This window comes from Taeniopygia guttata, chromosome Z (genome assembly GCF_048771995.1).
Source record: "Taeniopygia guttata chromosome Z, bTaeGut7.mat, whole genome shotgun sequence".
NCBI classification, from domain to species: Eukaryota; Metazoa; Chordata; class Aves; order Passeriformes; family Estrildidae; genus Taeniopygia; species Taeniopygia guttata.
In genome coordinates this window covers 45,816,694-45,833,630 of record NC_133063.1, presented here as the reverse complement: position 1 = coordinate 45,833,630, position 16,937 = coordinate 45,816,694, and the positions used below count along the sequence as shown (strand labels likewise).

Genomic DNA, 16,937 nt, shown 5'->3' with positions numbered 1-16,937 from the left:
TAATGTTCCACGGCAACATCAATTACACTCAAATTACACCCCATTTTCTAAAAAATAAGGACATGACAGGCAAATAACTTTGATGATACCAATCACCTGCATGACTTTATGCAGAAGACAGAAAAATAGTGTCTTTTCTTCATCTGCCTTCTGAACTAAGTTTGTCCAATTAAGGAGAGAAATTCATGGCTGAGCAAAAATGAAGCACAATTCAATGTTGTATTAAAAGTTTCACTTACAATTCAAATTCTCATGTGGCTTCTATAGGAAGATGCTACAGATCTAGAGCCCATGTCAGCAAACACCAGAGTTCAGCTTTGAAGGGGAATTTGTTGGGGAAGAAGAATGTGTTATTCTGCCACAAAGGAACAGGGAACAGTCAGAGACTGATTTTTAGTTTAATCAGAGAACAGGCAAACACAGCATGAGGAGGCAACTATGCAAGAAGGAAGCCAAAGCACTTCATTCCTAACAATAAACTTCTCAGAAGCTGAACAGATTAGTCTCTATGGACTGTCTAGATTAGGACATTAGTCAGCAGCAAGAGTAGGATTTATCCTATTGAAAAGACAAGGATGCTAAATTTCACTTACCATGAGAGTCGGATCCCAACTTCTTAGAAGCCATCTAGAACCTGAAAAACATTTTAAAACAGCTTGAACAACTTTGTATATGTAGAACAGGGTGAGTCTAAGCAGTTCCAGTGTCTTATTTCTAGGTTATGGAACACATTGCAGACACCTGATGTGCCTGTTCCCAAGACAGATAAGCAAACATATTTTTTAGCCTTGAAACTAATTGAGCAGACAAATAACTTAGAACAGGGTCTGTCAATTGAAGCAGTAATATAAAGAAAAAAAGAAAGCCCCAACCAAAACAGCAAACAGCCAAGACACAACCAGGGTGAACAGGAAGACAGAGAGTTACAGATCACAGCACACAGAGGCCACTCTGTCTCAGCCTCATTAAGCACTCCCTGCCTCCCTTGGCATTAAGAATAGCTCTTCCTACTGGAAATACCACACTGATCCTCTTCAGTTTAATCCCTGCTGCTCTAAAAAAGGGATACTACTGTACTGGGTACACAGCCAGTTAGCCAGCATGGCACTCACCTAGACACACTGGGCAATGCATAAAACAGGTGTAAAATAAATGGTACCATGAGAAAGATATGTTGGATACACACAAGAAATCTATGAAAACAGGCTCCATCCACTGCCCACAGCATTTAGCAGCAACTTTTAAAATATGGATGCAACTCCTATATGGCCAAGATGTTAAACACAGAAGTGGCTAGCCAGCTTTTAACAGAGAGTAGATCTGGCTCACCAAAAGAGGTGTTCAAGATAGATTAGCTGTCAGCTACAATTCTGTTCCAGGATGCTTATGGTATACTCAATAACATGGGGGTTTTGCTAGATTAGAAGTACATTACAAGGTACTGCAGCATAACCGCTAGAGTAATTGAATTTATTTTTAAGTGTTCCTTGTAACATTATGTGTGACAGAGACTCAGAGATGCCCTTTGTCTCTGAAGTTCTCCATCTCAGACTGAAATAGCTGTTCTTCAAAACAGCTGTTCTTCAAAACCATTGAGACCTCTGGTACATCCCCACAGGCAGCAGAGCACAACAACATGGGGCAGATCTAATATTCAAGCCCATCATTCCTCCTGTCAAGGGCTCTTGTGCTCACTGTTTCTATTGCAGATTCCAACTGCAAACATTACATATTAAAGGAAGGTGAGGATTACACAGTTTACCTATTTCCTCCTTGCTGCTGCTGACAGGACTGGGGACAAGAAGAGCCAGTTTCAAGTGCTCTAGGACAGTCCCTTTTACAGTGCAAAGATCCCTTTCAACATTATGTTGAAATCAACAAGTGAACCGTCCCTAGCTAAAGGGAAACCTACACAAAAGCCAAAGCTGTACTAAGATCACCCACGTGCAACCAGACTTTGTGAAACACAGTGGGCAGATGCTGGCCCATGGGGAAGTGAGTCATGCAGGGCAAGTCCAGGTGCATGCTGCACAAAAAAAACTGTGCGTCATCTTGCCCAATGTTTGTCAGGTTCTTTTCAGAATCACCAACCTCTCTCAGCAGTGCTATTATGTCTGAAACTATTCCACTAAGCCAGAAACTGGCACCTTGTTCTCAGAAACAAACAAAACATTAAGGCCTCAAAAACAGAAATAAAAGGTGGTGAAACAGTGCCAAGCCTGCCATCCAAGGAAGGATGTCAAGGGCAAAGCCACCAGACTACCCAGCAGAGCTGCATGTCAACCACTGGAGCTGAACAAGCCTTACCGGTCCCAGTGCCCAGACTGCAGACAACAGCACATGAAATAGCTACACTTTCAGACCCAGGTTTCACTGCCAGACAAGCTGTTGTGTTGGTAGTTCCTCTGTGTGAGAGTAGCAATTAGGTCAAATACTGGATTTGTTTTTAGTAAAAAAGCCAGGTGACACGTAATTCATACAGCCCTCACACCCTCAACCAGTCCCCTGCTTGTCACTGAAGACTGCATGGCACTGTGCGCAAGCACTGCCCGCTCTCCACTTAACCTGGACAAGACCTCCACACACTTCATTTAATTTCTCAAAAGAGAAATGAAGACTAAAAAGGAATTCCTTTATTTTTTAGAGGATTCCAAAAACTTCTGATTAGAGAAAGTAACCTCCTCACTTTGCCAACTTCAGTTGATAAGGGTGTTTGCTCAAGGCAGGACCAGTTACTATCAGTTACTGCTCCAGGGACACAAATGGCAATGCATATAAATCCCACCAAGCCAAAACTGCACATCCCGCTTCCAAGGAAGCTGCAGATATGCAGTAGCCTATGACTCCGGAACTGCATCAAGTCTCAGTGTCATCCCACATAAGATATATGTATCTTGCTTTTGCTGACAATCTGATAGTAAAATCCTAATGCTGACCTGGTGTTTGCATTAACTTCAAGATGCAGTGGAAAAATAATTCCTCTGCCATATGCAACAGCTTAATTAACCACAGAACTAGCCAAGGCACATCAGCAGCAAGCTAGTCATAAAATGGGTCATTTCAAGAGCCAGTCACTTTAGATTCACATAGCATTTGAGTTTATATCACACAGGTCTTGCTGATGCACTGTGAGTGTGCACTTTTAAAGACAACATTACTTCAGAAGGCATTTGTCAGCAAACAAAACTGTTAAGCACTATGCACAGTAACACAAGAACAGGCTGCCAGCCACATTTCATCACCCTCTTCCCAAAGAAGGTATAATTAAAATAATGTCTTATGACTAATCAGATTTGACAGGCTAGTCAGGGACCACTGTTATAAGCATATTGCTGTTGTTCTGTTGTCAAGCTGGGAAAAAAGTTTTTGTATCCAGTTAGGTGGTTACTCAGTTGTTGTTATTATTCTGGGCATTATCGGAAAATTAATTACAATGTGCAGTAAACCACGTTGGATTGCTTCCAAAGCTTTACTCCAAATCAGATGATGGACAAGTGCAGCTCTATCACTACTTGCTTTGGTCTCCAGAACAAGATGCTGAAGGGCACTGGTGGTAACAGCACATGGTAGAGTGGATTTTGGCCTGATACCTTACTGCACATTGTAAACTGACAGAGGACAAAAAAACTTATTCAACACCTTTCCTCCTCTAGGGGAACCAGTTAGTTCCATAGTACTACAGGATGCTCTTACAGCCACTTACAAGCTCTCTTCTGTAAATGTAAACCTCCCCAGCTTCACTCCCTCATTCTTGGTTCCGGACAAATGGAAAAGGTCAGCGCTGCAATACCTCAAAATTATAAAGAACTGAAGCAACCTGGTGTGAACTCTTCTCTACCAATCTGTATCATTTTTTCTGTAGTAACACTGAGGCAGCAGGTCAGGATTCATAAAACCAGCCAGGCAGAGTAACACAGCATAGCAAGAGCCCAGGATGAGGGCAGAGGATCTCAGAGCAATCATGACAGAAGGTGAGGGGGAACAGGAAACAACCACAACAAACAACTACACAAAGATTCAGAAACAGAACTGGCAAGGCAAAACTGATGACAGCAACAATTGGCACAAAGAGGTGACAAGCTGGAATGGCTTGAAGAGACAGAGGTGACCCAGCCAATTCACTGGGCACGTCATCACTTAAACCTGAATGGCATTTAGTTGTGCTGCCAGACAAGGACTACACAGAAAAACATGACTTGGTGCAAGAAGGCAATGCCAAAGGGAAAATCTCATCAACAGAAGATAACAAAAAAATTATTACAAAGAGCAACTCATGAAGAGCTTCTGGGAAGTTGGGGTGGTTTTTTGCTAGTATTTCAATGTTTCTTCTACTTTCTCTTGCGTTTATATCTTCATTCCTTTTCTTCTGTAAGAGCTCTGACTAGACAAGTTGGAAGTATCCTCCCACTAATGATACCTGTAATTGCTTTATTCATGATAACTTAAACCAATTTAACTATTTGGCAATAAGAACTGAATTCTTGCTGCTATATTCCTGAGTTTGGGGTGCAAACAAACCATGTGTATTCTCTGAAGTAATTTCCACCTAAAATTCAGAGAAATGAAAAATTAATAACTTATGGGTGAAAGAAAACTTGAGAATGCTTCAAGTTATCAACCATAATCAAATCAGCACATCTATGATTTTCAGAGAAAGAGACCTGATCTTGCAATTTCCATTGCACCTGCTAATATACATTGTGTAGTCTACACACTACTAAGGATGCACCATTCAGCCAGAAAACTACAAAAACAAAAGGCTGAAAAAGTAAAAAAAACCTTCCTGCCTATGTTACATTAATGAACTACTGATTTTAGAGTAAAGAAAAAAGTAAAAATTACTTTGTTTCAAGAGATTGACTTCTAATGATAACAGGTGCTCAAAATTTAGGCAGTGCTTTCAGTTTTCACTGTACCTACTTGTTTCAGCGCAAGTCAAGGGCTATAACCAACATCAGGACTCTATATATAGCTTCAAACAGCAAAAATAGAAGTCAACGGTGCCCGTTGCTAAGACAAACAAAAGCTCTCATCAAAACTTCCTATCTATGTAAGTGTTCAACCACTGCAACTCAGCTCAGATCTCTTATGACCTCTCTCAGCAAAAAGCTGCTCAGTTCATTACAGTACAAAACAGATTTCATGCTTTTACTGCAGTATCCAAATACATTACATCACCCCAAAACCTGCAGCAATCGCTTCTGCTTTGTACCTCTAAGAGTTCTGCAAACAAGAGCACATGGAGGTACTCCCCTTGCAATAAAGGACAAGCACTGCTAACAGCTCTCTGGATAAAGCTGTAAAATTACATGTGATGTAATGCAACTGCATGCCCGCAACACTCCCCTGTGCCTCCTCCACCAAAAAAAAAAAAAAAAAAAAAACCAACAAAAAAAAAACAACCAAAACCAACCAAACAAACAAATCAAGCAAAACAGCTATAAAAAACCAAAACCAAAAACTAAAGCAAAGAAACCCAAGACCCCCAAACCAAAAACTCACAAAAAAAAAAAAGACGAAAAATCATCTCTTTCACCAATCTTAACAGAAAAGTAACTTTTAAATTGATCTATAGTAATTCCTCTTAAGTGCTACCACAATCCAGGAGATAAAGCAAATTAAATTTCTTGGTCAATTTTAAGATTGACAAAAACAAACCAAACCCTTCTTGAAGGCAACACTCTTATAAAGTTGCTATCCAACTGTCAAGGGACACCAGTTAAAACAAATCTAAAGATATCTTCATGTTATGGAACACAAATACAAGTGATCATCATGCTACATTTAACCATTCAAAGTAGGGCTTACACAGACAAGAGGGGGCCTGAGGGAGGAAAGTGTGCGGTATCCCTACTGCATACATTATCACATGGATCAACAGTCCAAACAGCTGTGATGAGACACCTAAATCTGAAGAGCAGCCTACATCAAACGAATGCAGTTTGTTATTACTAGTGCAATGATTGAGGGGCAGAAGGACAGGAACAAATAAAATGGCACTTTCTAAAGCATTTCTCAAATGCATGAGTAGGAAGTAAAGGGAGAAAAGACCCTAAAGAACAGAACTGTGTGCAGATCACATTACTGATTATAAGACAACACTAGTGATGGCCACAACATTCATTATGGAGTTTTTCATGGGATGTTTGATTGCATCTTCCTAGCAGTGATAAACTTCAGGAGACGTTGATTCTTCAAACTGTGCCACTACTTAACGTGACATAGTGTGTAATCAGGATCTCTCTACTGGCAGCTTCCACATGCTCTCAGAGAGGCATGGCATCTCTCTGTCATTCCATGTGGATTCATGGCACTGACATTAGACATCTGCAGTTCCAGTTACCTCATGTCATGTCCCACTTTCTTCATTAGACATTGGACTTGTTACAAGCATGTACCATTTGGCTGGTTAAGGATTTAAGGTTCATAACTGGTAACAGACAGCTCCATTCCTCTTTTAAGATCCTGACTATGCGTTTGAAACGTAAGGTAATTCACCATACACTTCACCCAGAAATCAGGGACAACCCTACAATGGCTGTGAAAATGAAGCATACTAATATACCAATTTTTTAGTCACTTTGTTACTTGTCGGAATCTGTGGGTATTGGTGATTCCGAGATTGTAGAAAGTCTCTGTCTTTCTGCCCCGTTGCTAAAGAAGAAGCCATAGTTCGTCTGTGCTGTTTTCAAGGTTGTTTATTCTTGCTTATCTCTAACATGTTCTGCTGCCCTGGCGCAGGTCTGTCCTGCAGGGCAGCGTGCGGGGCTCTGCCCCTCAGTGGGATGGTACAAACATTATATACCAGAAACTACCTGTGCTATATTTACAATAATGTGCCAATATCTATCATCTACGTTGAACAGTGTGTCTCCAGCCTAAACCAATAGAAAAATGCCAACATCACCAAGAACATGGAGGTAAGGAAGAAGAAGGAGGAAGAAAAGGATCAGGCCCACTTTCCTCTATCTTAGAACTCCTGACCCCCCTGTACAAAGTAAAACCCCCCTGTACAGGTGTTAAAACCCCCCTGTACAATACTAAAAGATTTTACCCTCTAATTTGTGACTACTTTTACTATACCATTTAACTCTCTGTGACCGCTTATTCCACCTTCAAAGTTGGTAATTCATTCCATGGTTCAAACTCAAGATCACAGCTGTTTTCAGCTGCTTGCCAGGGTCTAAAATGCTTCTGACCAAGGCCTGGAACCTCTAAAAATGTCTGAGGGACATTTTGAGTTCCGACAGTTACTTACCAGCCATGCAGGTTTCCAACACAGTTGAAGTTTATACACCATATAAACCACTAGAAATACAAGTTTCACAGGCAACAGTACAAGGAAACAGACTAGTACTTACAGGCAGCCCTGTGTGGTCAAAGCAGATCAGGGCACGGTTTTCCTCTGGCCAGACACTGACAGGCCAAACAACAGCAGAGAAAGTGCACCTATTATAAATGCACCTATCACATTTAACTGTGGCAGCAAATGGGTAGCCTTTTTAAAAAGGACTCTTTCCAGAAAACTCAATCCTCTCACAAGAGAAAACCATCTGCAACAAATATCAAAGGCTGGACTGATTTCCAGACTCCAGAAACTTAGGCATAGTGCAGGTTCTGTTCATCCAAGAGCAGATGTGGACTTCAGAGTGCAGTTTAGTGATTTTTACCCAAATTATTTAAAGATCATGTAAACAAAACAGCTGAGAGAAAAGAGATGTGTTTTCTTCTTTTGTTTTCTTTACTTCAAGGTCAGGTTCACTAATCTAAAAACTGCAATATCACCAAAAAAAAAAAAAGGTAAACTAGAAATATATGACTAACTTTCCCTCCTTAAACACAAAAGAAGCAAGACAGAAATTCGAGAGATAAAAATATAAATGTGCCATGCAATTCCTACAGTCTAAGAAAAAAGTGAAAAAGATGACCCAGGACTCATACCAGCAAAAAGGGCTGCAATAATCTCAATTAAGTAATGAAACAAGTCCCAAATTTGATGAGCAGAGCAACTGTTTTTAACTGCTATTTTCCTATATCTAAAGTTTGGATAGCAAATACCTACCAGTTTTGAGAGTTTAAAACTGTCAGATGGTAAGCATCTGGTAACTATCAACAAATACAGCTACTTCAGCTTAATTACCATAAGATTTCATACTACTACCACAGAGTCAATTTTTTCTAAGCAATCTTAGCACTAGCCAGAGCCAGGAATGTGCAATAACTTTCCTTGTTAATCATAGCACTTTAGAAGAAAGCTAATATTTCAATACAACCCTTCTTGAGAGAGACTGCTGATTGCTAGTTTCAGTTACAAAATAGCCCACTTACTCTGTTCTTTCTTTAACATGCATGGAAGAGCAGTGGAATATCCTGTACATTTAGAATGTATGCCTGCAACCCAGAATATCATAAACTAATTAAAATGCTGCTCTATTTGTTGCAGTGGTACTTCAATATGTAACAAGCTGATTCTGAAGTACTTGAGTATTATAAATATTTCAGACTTGTCCCAGTTATGAATGAGAGCTAGACAGACACTCTCAAAATTCACAATAGAGTAAAACAGCTTTTAATCCATTAATCACAACATACCATTTTTAATTCAAAAATAAGAGAATCTCTGCAGTTTCAAGCTTTTTGTTCTTAGAGTCTGTAACTGAGGGCAGTAACAGGCAGCTGATCTGGTATTACTTAGAAATAAATTCAACTCTGTTGACCATACCAGGACCTCCCAACCATACTCCGAACACCAACACAAAAACTCAAACTATTTTGGTATATAAAGTAATTTGTATTCATTAATTTTCAATATTTATTTATTAACCATAATATAATTCATTTAAGTATATAACAACAATTAAATGGCTATGTAAAAAATCTATCCAAAGAAAGCCATAAGGTTGTCATCTTTTCCTTGTAAAAGCTCAGAAAAGAAATTATAACATTTGTTGATAATTATGGTTTTGGTTATAAATTTGGTGAAATATTAACCCTTATAGAATTGATTTAATGAAGCAGACAAAAAAAAAAAATCTATCAATAAATCACGCTGGCCAAATTTTTTAAATGGAAAAATAAAATCTGCCAGCAGGTCAAACAACACTTGCAATTCCATTTATTGGATCTCAGGCAAAATATGTGCCTCTTACACTGTACAAGAATAATGAGAACAGTGTTATACTACTACAGATACATCAATTTTTGCTTTTATACTTGGGTCACATGCACTACCCACTCTTACCACACATTCAACATTCTCCCAGCAAAATGCAGCCTGGTACAGATGGAAAAAATAACCTGTTACATTAACTATTCCACCTCTAAACAACCCTGCCTGTCCTGCAGCAAGCAGGCTCAAACACTGATATTCAGCATGGGAGCCACTGTTTCAGACCCTGATTGCACACTCAGCTGAAGCAGTTTCAACACACATCAGGCCAACAACAGCCTTTTCCCATTCCAGAGAGGATCTCTCTCATCATGTGGTTAAAACTGTTAACTATTTCTGCCATCTGATGCCCCTGCCTACTGACACATCTTATTCCCTCAACTAAAAGAGCCACATTCTAAGAATATAAATTCCCTGCAAACTCACTTGATTCAATCATGGAACATTTTGGGTTGGAAGGGACATTTAAAGACCATCTAGTCCACACACTCTGTACAGGCAAAGGTATCTCTTCTTCAATCAGATTGCTCAAAGCCCCATCCAACCTGTCCTGAAACAGCTCCAGGGATGAGCTATCCACAGATTCCCAGGGCAACCTGTTAAGTTCGTCACCACCTCCATTTCTTCCTTATGTTCAATCTCAATCTTCTTGCTTTTCAGTTTCATCTTTCAGTGTTGCCATTTTCCAGGAAACACCCCAATTCACCATAAATTAATCTTTCTCCAAATGCACACTTTGAGATACATGGAAGGAAAAGTCCTAAACACTTCATACTCCTGAAGCAACTAGGAGCTGGTCATAGGACACCCGGAAAAGTGTGGTCTCCAAACGACTCATCTGTGAAGTGACAATATAAGCTCATAGCATCTTAAATCTCACTGATTTTCAAGACATACCTCATGAGACTTGGTTTGCCTTTGTCTTGACAGTGCTATTGTGAGAAACCAAATTGCATCCTAGATGCCACAAATGTGACATTTTTCACAGGCTTATTTGACTTTTTCTGGGGTTTATGCATTTCTCCAACACATCATCACTGGTACTATCTTAGCTTTCAATGCCAACTCATTTTGTCCTTAATTCATGTGTCAGTCTTGTTTAGCCAACAGGCATCTGTCTTCATCTAACCAATCTTATCAAGACTGAGGCAAGAAAATAAGCATGGACAGAAGCACACATCTGAAAAAATGCCAAGTTTTGCAGCACTGAAGGATGAAACTAAAAGACCAGGAGGAAAACAAACCCTTATCACTGTTCATGAATACTCACTTCAGCTACTGTCATATGTTCATTGAGCTGAGGCCTCATCAGGGACATACTCCTTACCTAACAAACTCAACACAACAAAGGAGTCAAACTGAAATTCAAAAAATGTATCAAGCAAGTGAAAAGATGGTCCCATTGCAGTAATGCCTAAAAAACAATCTCGTTTCATCTCTAGGCATAGTATCAGTCAATCCTACTTTCAAGTCTTCCCACTCAGCCCAAACAAGACTGAATGACAGCATTAAAAAGATGAGCTAGATGGGAAATACTATGGGTAGACAGCACCACATTAAATTTCACTACCAGAAGTCATGTTTTCAAATGAAAAAAAATCACTTGTTTTAATTAACAAGGAACTGTTACATAAGAACAGGAAACTGATTTAAAATTAAGAGTAATTACTTAATTATTTCTTGCAATGGCTTGTAAACTTTGGAGAGGCTGGAACTGGTATAAAGATGATGTTCTGCCATTTAAAAACACATAGCAACAGAAGCATCATTACGAGCTATCAAAAAAATAAATAATCTGTATAGGAAAACAGCAGCAGACACTTGAACAGCTCAGCAAACTGGCAGTACCCACATGGAGTATAGTTCTGAAACAATTAATTTGGAACACAGGAAGGTAAGTTGCCTTGAGCAAGTTTGTCTTGAACATAAAAATTTACCTCTGAACAGTGAAGTGAAACTAAGACTGCCCTCAGCTATAGTGGATCAATTACAAAACAAGAGCATGATAAATAAAATAGCTGCTTGTTGTGTTTTATATTAGTAAACTTCATGAGCCCACACTACCTGAGGGCAGCATACTCAGTCCTGACCACAATCATCTTCCTTGCAATCTCTTCATTTTGTAGTTCTCAAACAGCAAATGCCTCTCTATTAGGGGCTGCTTAAATTGAAATATGGTTTAGCCTGTAATCCAATACAGACTGAAAAATTGAGGAATGGAAGCCAGAAGCAAGAAGGAAAAACCAAGGACTGCACATCTGTTAAACAAGGTTTACTCCGTGTGTGCAACTGCTACAGCTGAGATTACTAGCAGTGAACATACACAAACATGCAGACAACCCCCATCCTACAAAAAGGAAAGCAGATCAACGACTCAATCCTTGAGATTGTACTTTTCAAGGATGCTCCAGCTGCTACACTCAACATACTGCTTCAGAAAGCTTTTCTGTACCACAGGCGTCATCCCTGCTTTCCTGCCACATTCACACAAGGTACTTGGTAGATCCCCACACTTCATAAAATAATCTCCTCATCCACCTACCTTAATTGCAACTGTTTCCATTTAAAATGAGCTTTAAGGTTTAAATTTCCTCACTTAAAACAAACTGAAGGGGTGTGCTTTCCCCTGTGTAAGACAAGAAGTCTGCCCTCCCAGCACTGCAACCCTACTTGCAAACGCAGCCAATGTTTCGGCAGGAAAGTTTAAGGAGTAGTGTAAACCTCTGCACTTTGAGAACTTTCTATCACAAATACGCAGAGCAAAATCCAAAGACTTGCAAGGTAGTAAGAGAGACAGACCGGCATACGCATAGAATTACAAGCCTCCCAACAGTAAGAGCATATGGATACTGAACTTCCAGTGCTCAAGTGGAACGGAAAATAGAAAAGAAACCAAAGACAAGGAAAGACACTGCTTTCAGATGAAATCTAGATACGTACAGGATATTTATAATGCCATGAATTATACACTTCTAATTCATTTCCTTTCCCCTGAGGGCAAAGAAGTTTCCATTATACCCTCAGCACCACACAGCTCTTATATGAGACTCCAGAATACCTGTCAAGGCACTTAACCAGCAGTGAAACTGTCCTGGTTTTGCATGTATGAGGAATACAGCACAAAGGTGAAGCAGTTTGCTCACAGTCATCCAGCTCAGCCAGCAGCAAAGTCAGAACACAATCTGTGTTTTCCAAATCCCAAACCCACAGCTACCCCAGGAATCTCACTGCAGTCTCTCAAGTTTAAAACAGTATCTATTCTCTACTAAATTACTCCTATTCAGTCTTTTTCAACTCACTATAAAAGCCCAAGGATGCACTTCAGATTTGAATATGAAATTTGGTGTAGTACAAACTTTATTTTTAAGTTATTACTTCCAATTAATTTAAGTCTGTAATTTTGTTACATACTATATAGCCTGTCTCAGCAGTGCAAACTTTTTCCCTGCACATCACAAAGTTCTTCAGCAGATACAGTTATGAATTCAAGTCCCAGAACACTTAAGGCAATGAATAACTACACATAAATGGCTAATTTTATGTGCAATGCATCAGAGATGCATTAACTTCATTTTCTCAGGACATTTTGACAGATCTGAGTCAGCTTCAGCAATCTAGAGCCTTACTTTATTTTATAACTAGACCAGAGTAGGTTGCTGGATGAAGCTGCCCCATGACCATGAAAGTCATCCCACACATTCTCCTCTCCAAACATTAAAGGCTGGCAAGAACACAGGACAGCTGACAGTCCCAGTGGACCGTCAAAATAACCATCACACAGCAGTAAGATAGCTTTTTTTTTCCTAAGAAGCAAAGTGGCAATACTGTGGCCTGACCATTCCTCCTCTGAGCTATCAGATTTTCTACTGTCACCTGAGAATCAGTCCCAGCGTGCCCCTCTCATTACCCATATGTCTGATTCAATCTAGTTTACTTTAGGAAATTGATCCAGTGCTGCCTAATGACAGAACATGAATCCCACATTCAGATTCCTGCAGGAACATCAAGTTACAGGAGAAATTTGCTTTGAATGAAGACTGGCATAAAATGGATACACAGCTTCTCTCCCAGCATGAAGGGAAAGTGAAAAATCCTTTCCATTACTTGGTAGAACTGATTTATCCAGAGTACAGCCAGATCCCCTGCACTAAACATCGTTACATTTCAAGTGTTCATCTCCAATATTATAATACATACAGAACATCCCCAGAGACAAGCAAACTTTCAGAACCGTACAAAAACTGCATATGCAATATGGGAGCTCAGTATGAACAGGGTGACATTACTGCGTCACAAAAACAGCAGTCATTTTGCCAACAGAGTTCCCAGAGTCCACCTCCAACTTCAAAGGCAGCTCAGACTACCTCACCATTCATGCCAAAACCAATTTCTTCACCTTTGCCTTCCTTCATTTATTTTTCATCTTATGGATGAAACTGTGGTTTCTTTAAGGTATATTTACTAAGCCTTTTCCAACTGAAGACCTTCATATAGATGAGATTATAGACCATAACAGCATTACTTTGATATTCATGCTTGAATGTGATAGCTCTCCCTTCGCATACAAGTTCAGAAATAATCAACAGTGTTAGTTAAAAGCAACAAGCCATCTTACTGTCTTTTCTTGGATTTTCTTTGCAAAAGAGACATTAAATTACTAAGCACTTACTTCCAGGTAAGTTCCCTCCCACAAGCAAGAATGAAGCCTCTAAACACAGGTACTTTTTTTTTTTATCTCCTCTTCTTAATAAGGAATATAAAGGTACTTGCTGGAAACAGGTTTTTTTGTATATTGTTACAAACACAGCAAGCAAAATGAAACTCAACAATCCTTCGCCTGTTTTCTAACAAGAAGTCAAACAGACTGTCAACACTGCTTGTAGTGACATAATACTTAATTAAAAGATTAAGAACACATTCTTTTCTTGGAGGCTATGCAGCATAAAGCTTTCCTGGCCTTTTTCATCAAACACAGTTTTATTCCAGATGATTAATAGTGATTTTATTCAAGATTCCCTTCCCTGCTACATGTGCCTTCTATATTTCTATGTCAAATTATGCCACAGTACTATGCAAGGACAACACATGATGGTATTAGTCATTAGGGTGGAACCCAGAGTGACTTTGCTGTATCACAGAAGGAAATACTTAAAAGTTTAAACAACTACTTCGGAGAGTGTTAATAAACTAGGAAACTAGTTTTATTTTAGCGCCCATAATTGATGAGGTATACCAAATTGAACACACAAGCGCTTCCCTGTGTCTGAATTAGGCACAGGGCTAAAACATGACACAGCACACTGGTAACAGGCATACCTTTGAAACACACCTTCCCAAAACCAGGGAATAAATCTCATCAGTCATTTCAGTCACGGCTTCCTCTGCTGCTAGCCTAGAGATGACAAATGGTGCAAGCACAAACATATATGTAAGGAAGGGGCTTAAAAAAGAAATCTTTCACATAATCTAGTAGATTGTTACCAGAAATACTTAGCTCCAGTAACACAGACCAGACAAAAGCTCACAGCTCTTTACTACTATTTTCCCCTACACCAACCATCAACAGCTAAATAATATACATTAATAGTACTCATATGCAGCTCATCCTCCAGATGAAGCACTGACTACATCTTGGATAGGACTCCCTTTCTTCTGATTTAAAATATTTCTCTCGTGTAAGAGTTTCTGACACAAAATGCAGCTGAGATAATACAAACTCAGTCAGCTACAAACTATAATACTACTAATGCAGCATGGTGCTTTGAACCAATCTGTTTTCCTTCTAGAAGGAAAGATTTAAGTCTAAATTAGAGCAATGACATTGTGTTCCCCTTTTGATATAATTCTGTATACTCTGTTTCAAGTACATTGCAAGCTTAAGAGATTCTGGAAAGACCTTGTAGCTTTCAAAAATTAAAAAAATACAAACCAAACCGAACCTGAGCCTTCTGTCCTTTAAAAGTTTCCATCCACAGGAAAGACAGCATTTCTCAACATTTAAGAAAAAAAGTGTTTGCACGGAAGGATTTTTAATAAATCTAAAGACCTGACAGAGGGAAAGCCCCCAGTGCTCAGGTTCTGATGGAGATCTCAGCACAAGACTACACTGACTGCAAGAGGTCATTAGGGACACAGAACATGAGCTTATTCAAACCAAGTCAGAGGGTCAAAGCATTAAGCAACGCACTTGCATACCAGAGAGGATTACCTACCTAAGTAGTTAACACACAACAACTGTGAGCTCAGGCTTGTATCGATCAACTGCACTAATCCCAAGGATCGATTGCAGAGTTGTATGTGCTGCAAAACCAACAGCCTTGCCTTCCCAGTTAACAGCATAAGCGTACAAAATGCAGGGATGAGAAACCAATCTTTGATGCATCCTAGAAGACCTACTTTTTCAAACAAGAACACTATTTATAAATTGTAAACAACCCTTCTTTGCCTTTCCTTCAAAGAACTGTTTTCACAAACAGCTTCAGAGCTTTCCAGTTATGGCTTCACTAGATTTTCCTTACACTGACATTGATCTGAATTGCACTGATCATTTTTAAATAGAGAATCATGCCTTTAGGTAGAGATCCTTGTAAAACGACAGCTGAAACTCTGGAATTCATGATGGAAGAGACTGGGAGTGATTATGCTACACAAAACACCAGAGAACGTTGGAAAGAAGTTCTATGTAATAAGGAAAACTAAATTTCTTGCAGATCTATTTATCAAAATATTCAACCCAGCACCAACTGTAAAATACGGAAACGGACTGCTCTTAAAAACTCATGATATGGAGACTGGATATGGACAACAACGATTATCAATAAACTAAATGAACTTATCAATCCCTAGGGTTTGTGAATGCAACAGGAAACCATAAGCTTACACAAATTAAAAAGGAGGATGAGTAAGGCGACACCTTTTGTGTCATTACAGTACTTCCACCACCAGCACCAACCAAAACAGCTCCGGCTGTCACAGTGTGACAGATGAGGCTGGATTGGTCCAGAAACCTGACTCCATTCTGTCAGTTACAGGCTTTTGTCTCGAGGATAACAAAACATCATGTGAATACTGGAGATGGAGCTCTTCCATGTGTTTTTGATGAATTTTCACCATTATGATTTTTCAATCCATCATCATAAACTATACAGGAAATCTCCCAGCTGACCAGTATACTCTTTCAATACTCTGAAAATTTATGTACTCTTCATTAAAGAGAAACTAACACATTGAGTCACATACATTAAATCTGAGAGTTTTTTGGTTTTCTCTTTAAAGTTTCATGTCCATTTGTTTCAGCTCACACTTGAATAGCACTTTAGTAGCAGCAACTTCTTCCCTGACTCCTTTGTGTCACAGGGCATGCATGCACAGGAAAAAAAAAAAAAAAAGAAAAAAGAGGTATCAAATGCAGGCCAAGTACAGGTGGTGAGGCAAGGAAAGGACCATCACTCTGAGATTTTTTCCTGAGACTAAACCTACAAACTTGCAAAAGCTGATTAAAAATTACATACTTTTTTGTTTCCCTGCCCTTAGAATTATGGTTTTTGCCTAAAAGGTTTAAGCCACCCAGTGGCAACGGTAATGTTAAGAACCACTGGCACTTCTGAATTGCAGCTCTGTGCGTACAGGAAACTGAAGTCATTGAGCAGCAGCTCTTCGTGGTGCTGTAACCCAACACCACCCCGCAAACACCTCAAAACGCTCCTCGTGCTGCTACCACAGGCAGCACCTCAGCCGACCCTACTGCCTATGCTTGCTACAGTTTTTC

General features: G+C 39.5%; 1 protein-coding gene across 5 annotated transcripts in view; it reads right to left on the bottom strand.

The window, feature by feature from the left end:
- The window catches only part of UBAP1 (ubiquitin associated protein 1), a 55,765-nt gene that overhangs the window by 37,086 nt on the left and 1,742 nt on the right, over positions 1-16,937 (bottom strand). For 4 of the 5 annotated variants that reach the window (XM_030257837.4, XM_030257833.4, XM_012577640.5 and 1 more), the window contains one exon: positions 594-634. In XM_030257837.4, the coding sequence (XP_030113697.2) occupies positions 594-627 (34 nt within the window). In that variant the 5' untranslated portion in view covers positions 628-634. Of the gene's footprint in view, positions 1-593; positions 635-14,485; positions 14,562-16,937 lie in introns of all 5 variants that reach the window. The other variant, XM_072922188.1, reaches the window with a different exon arrangement.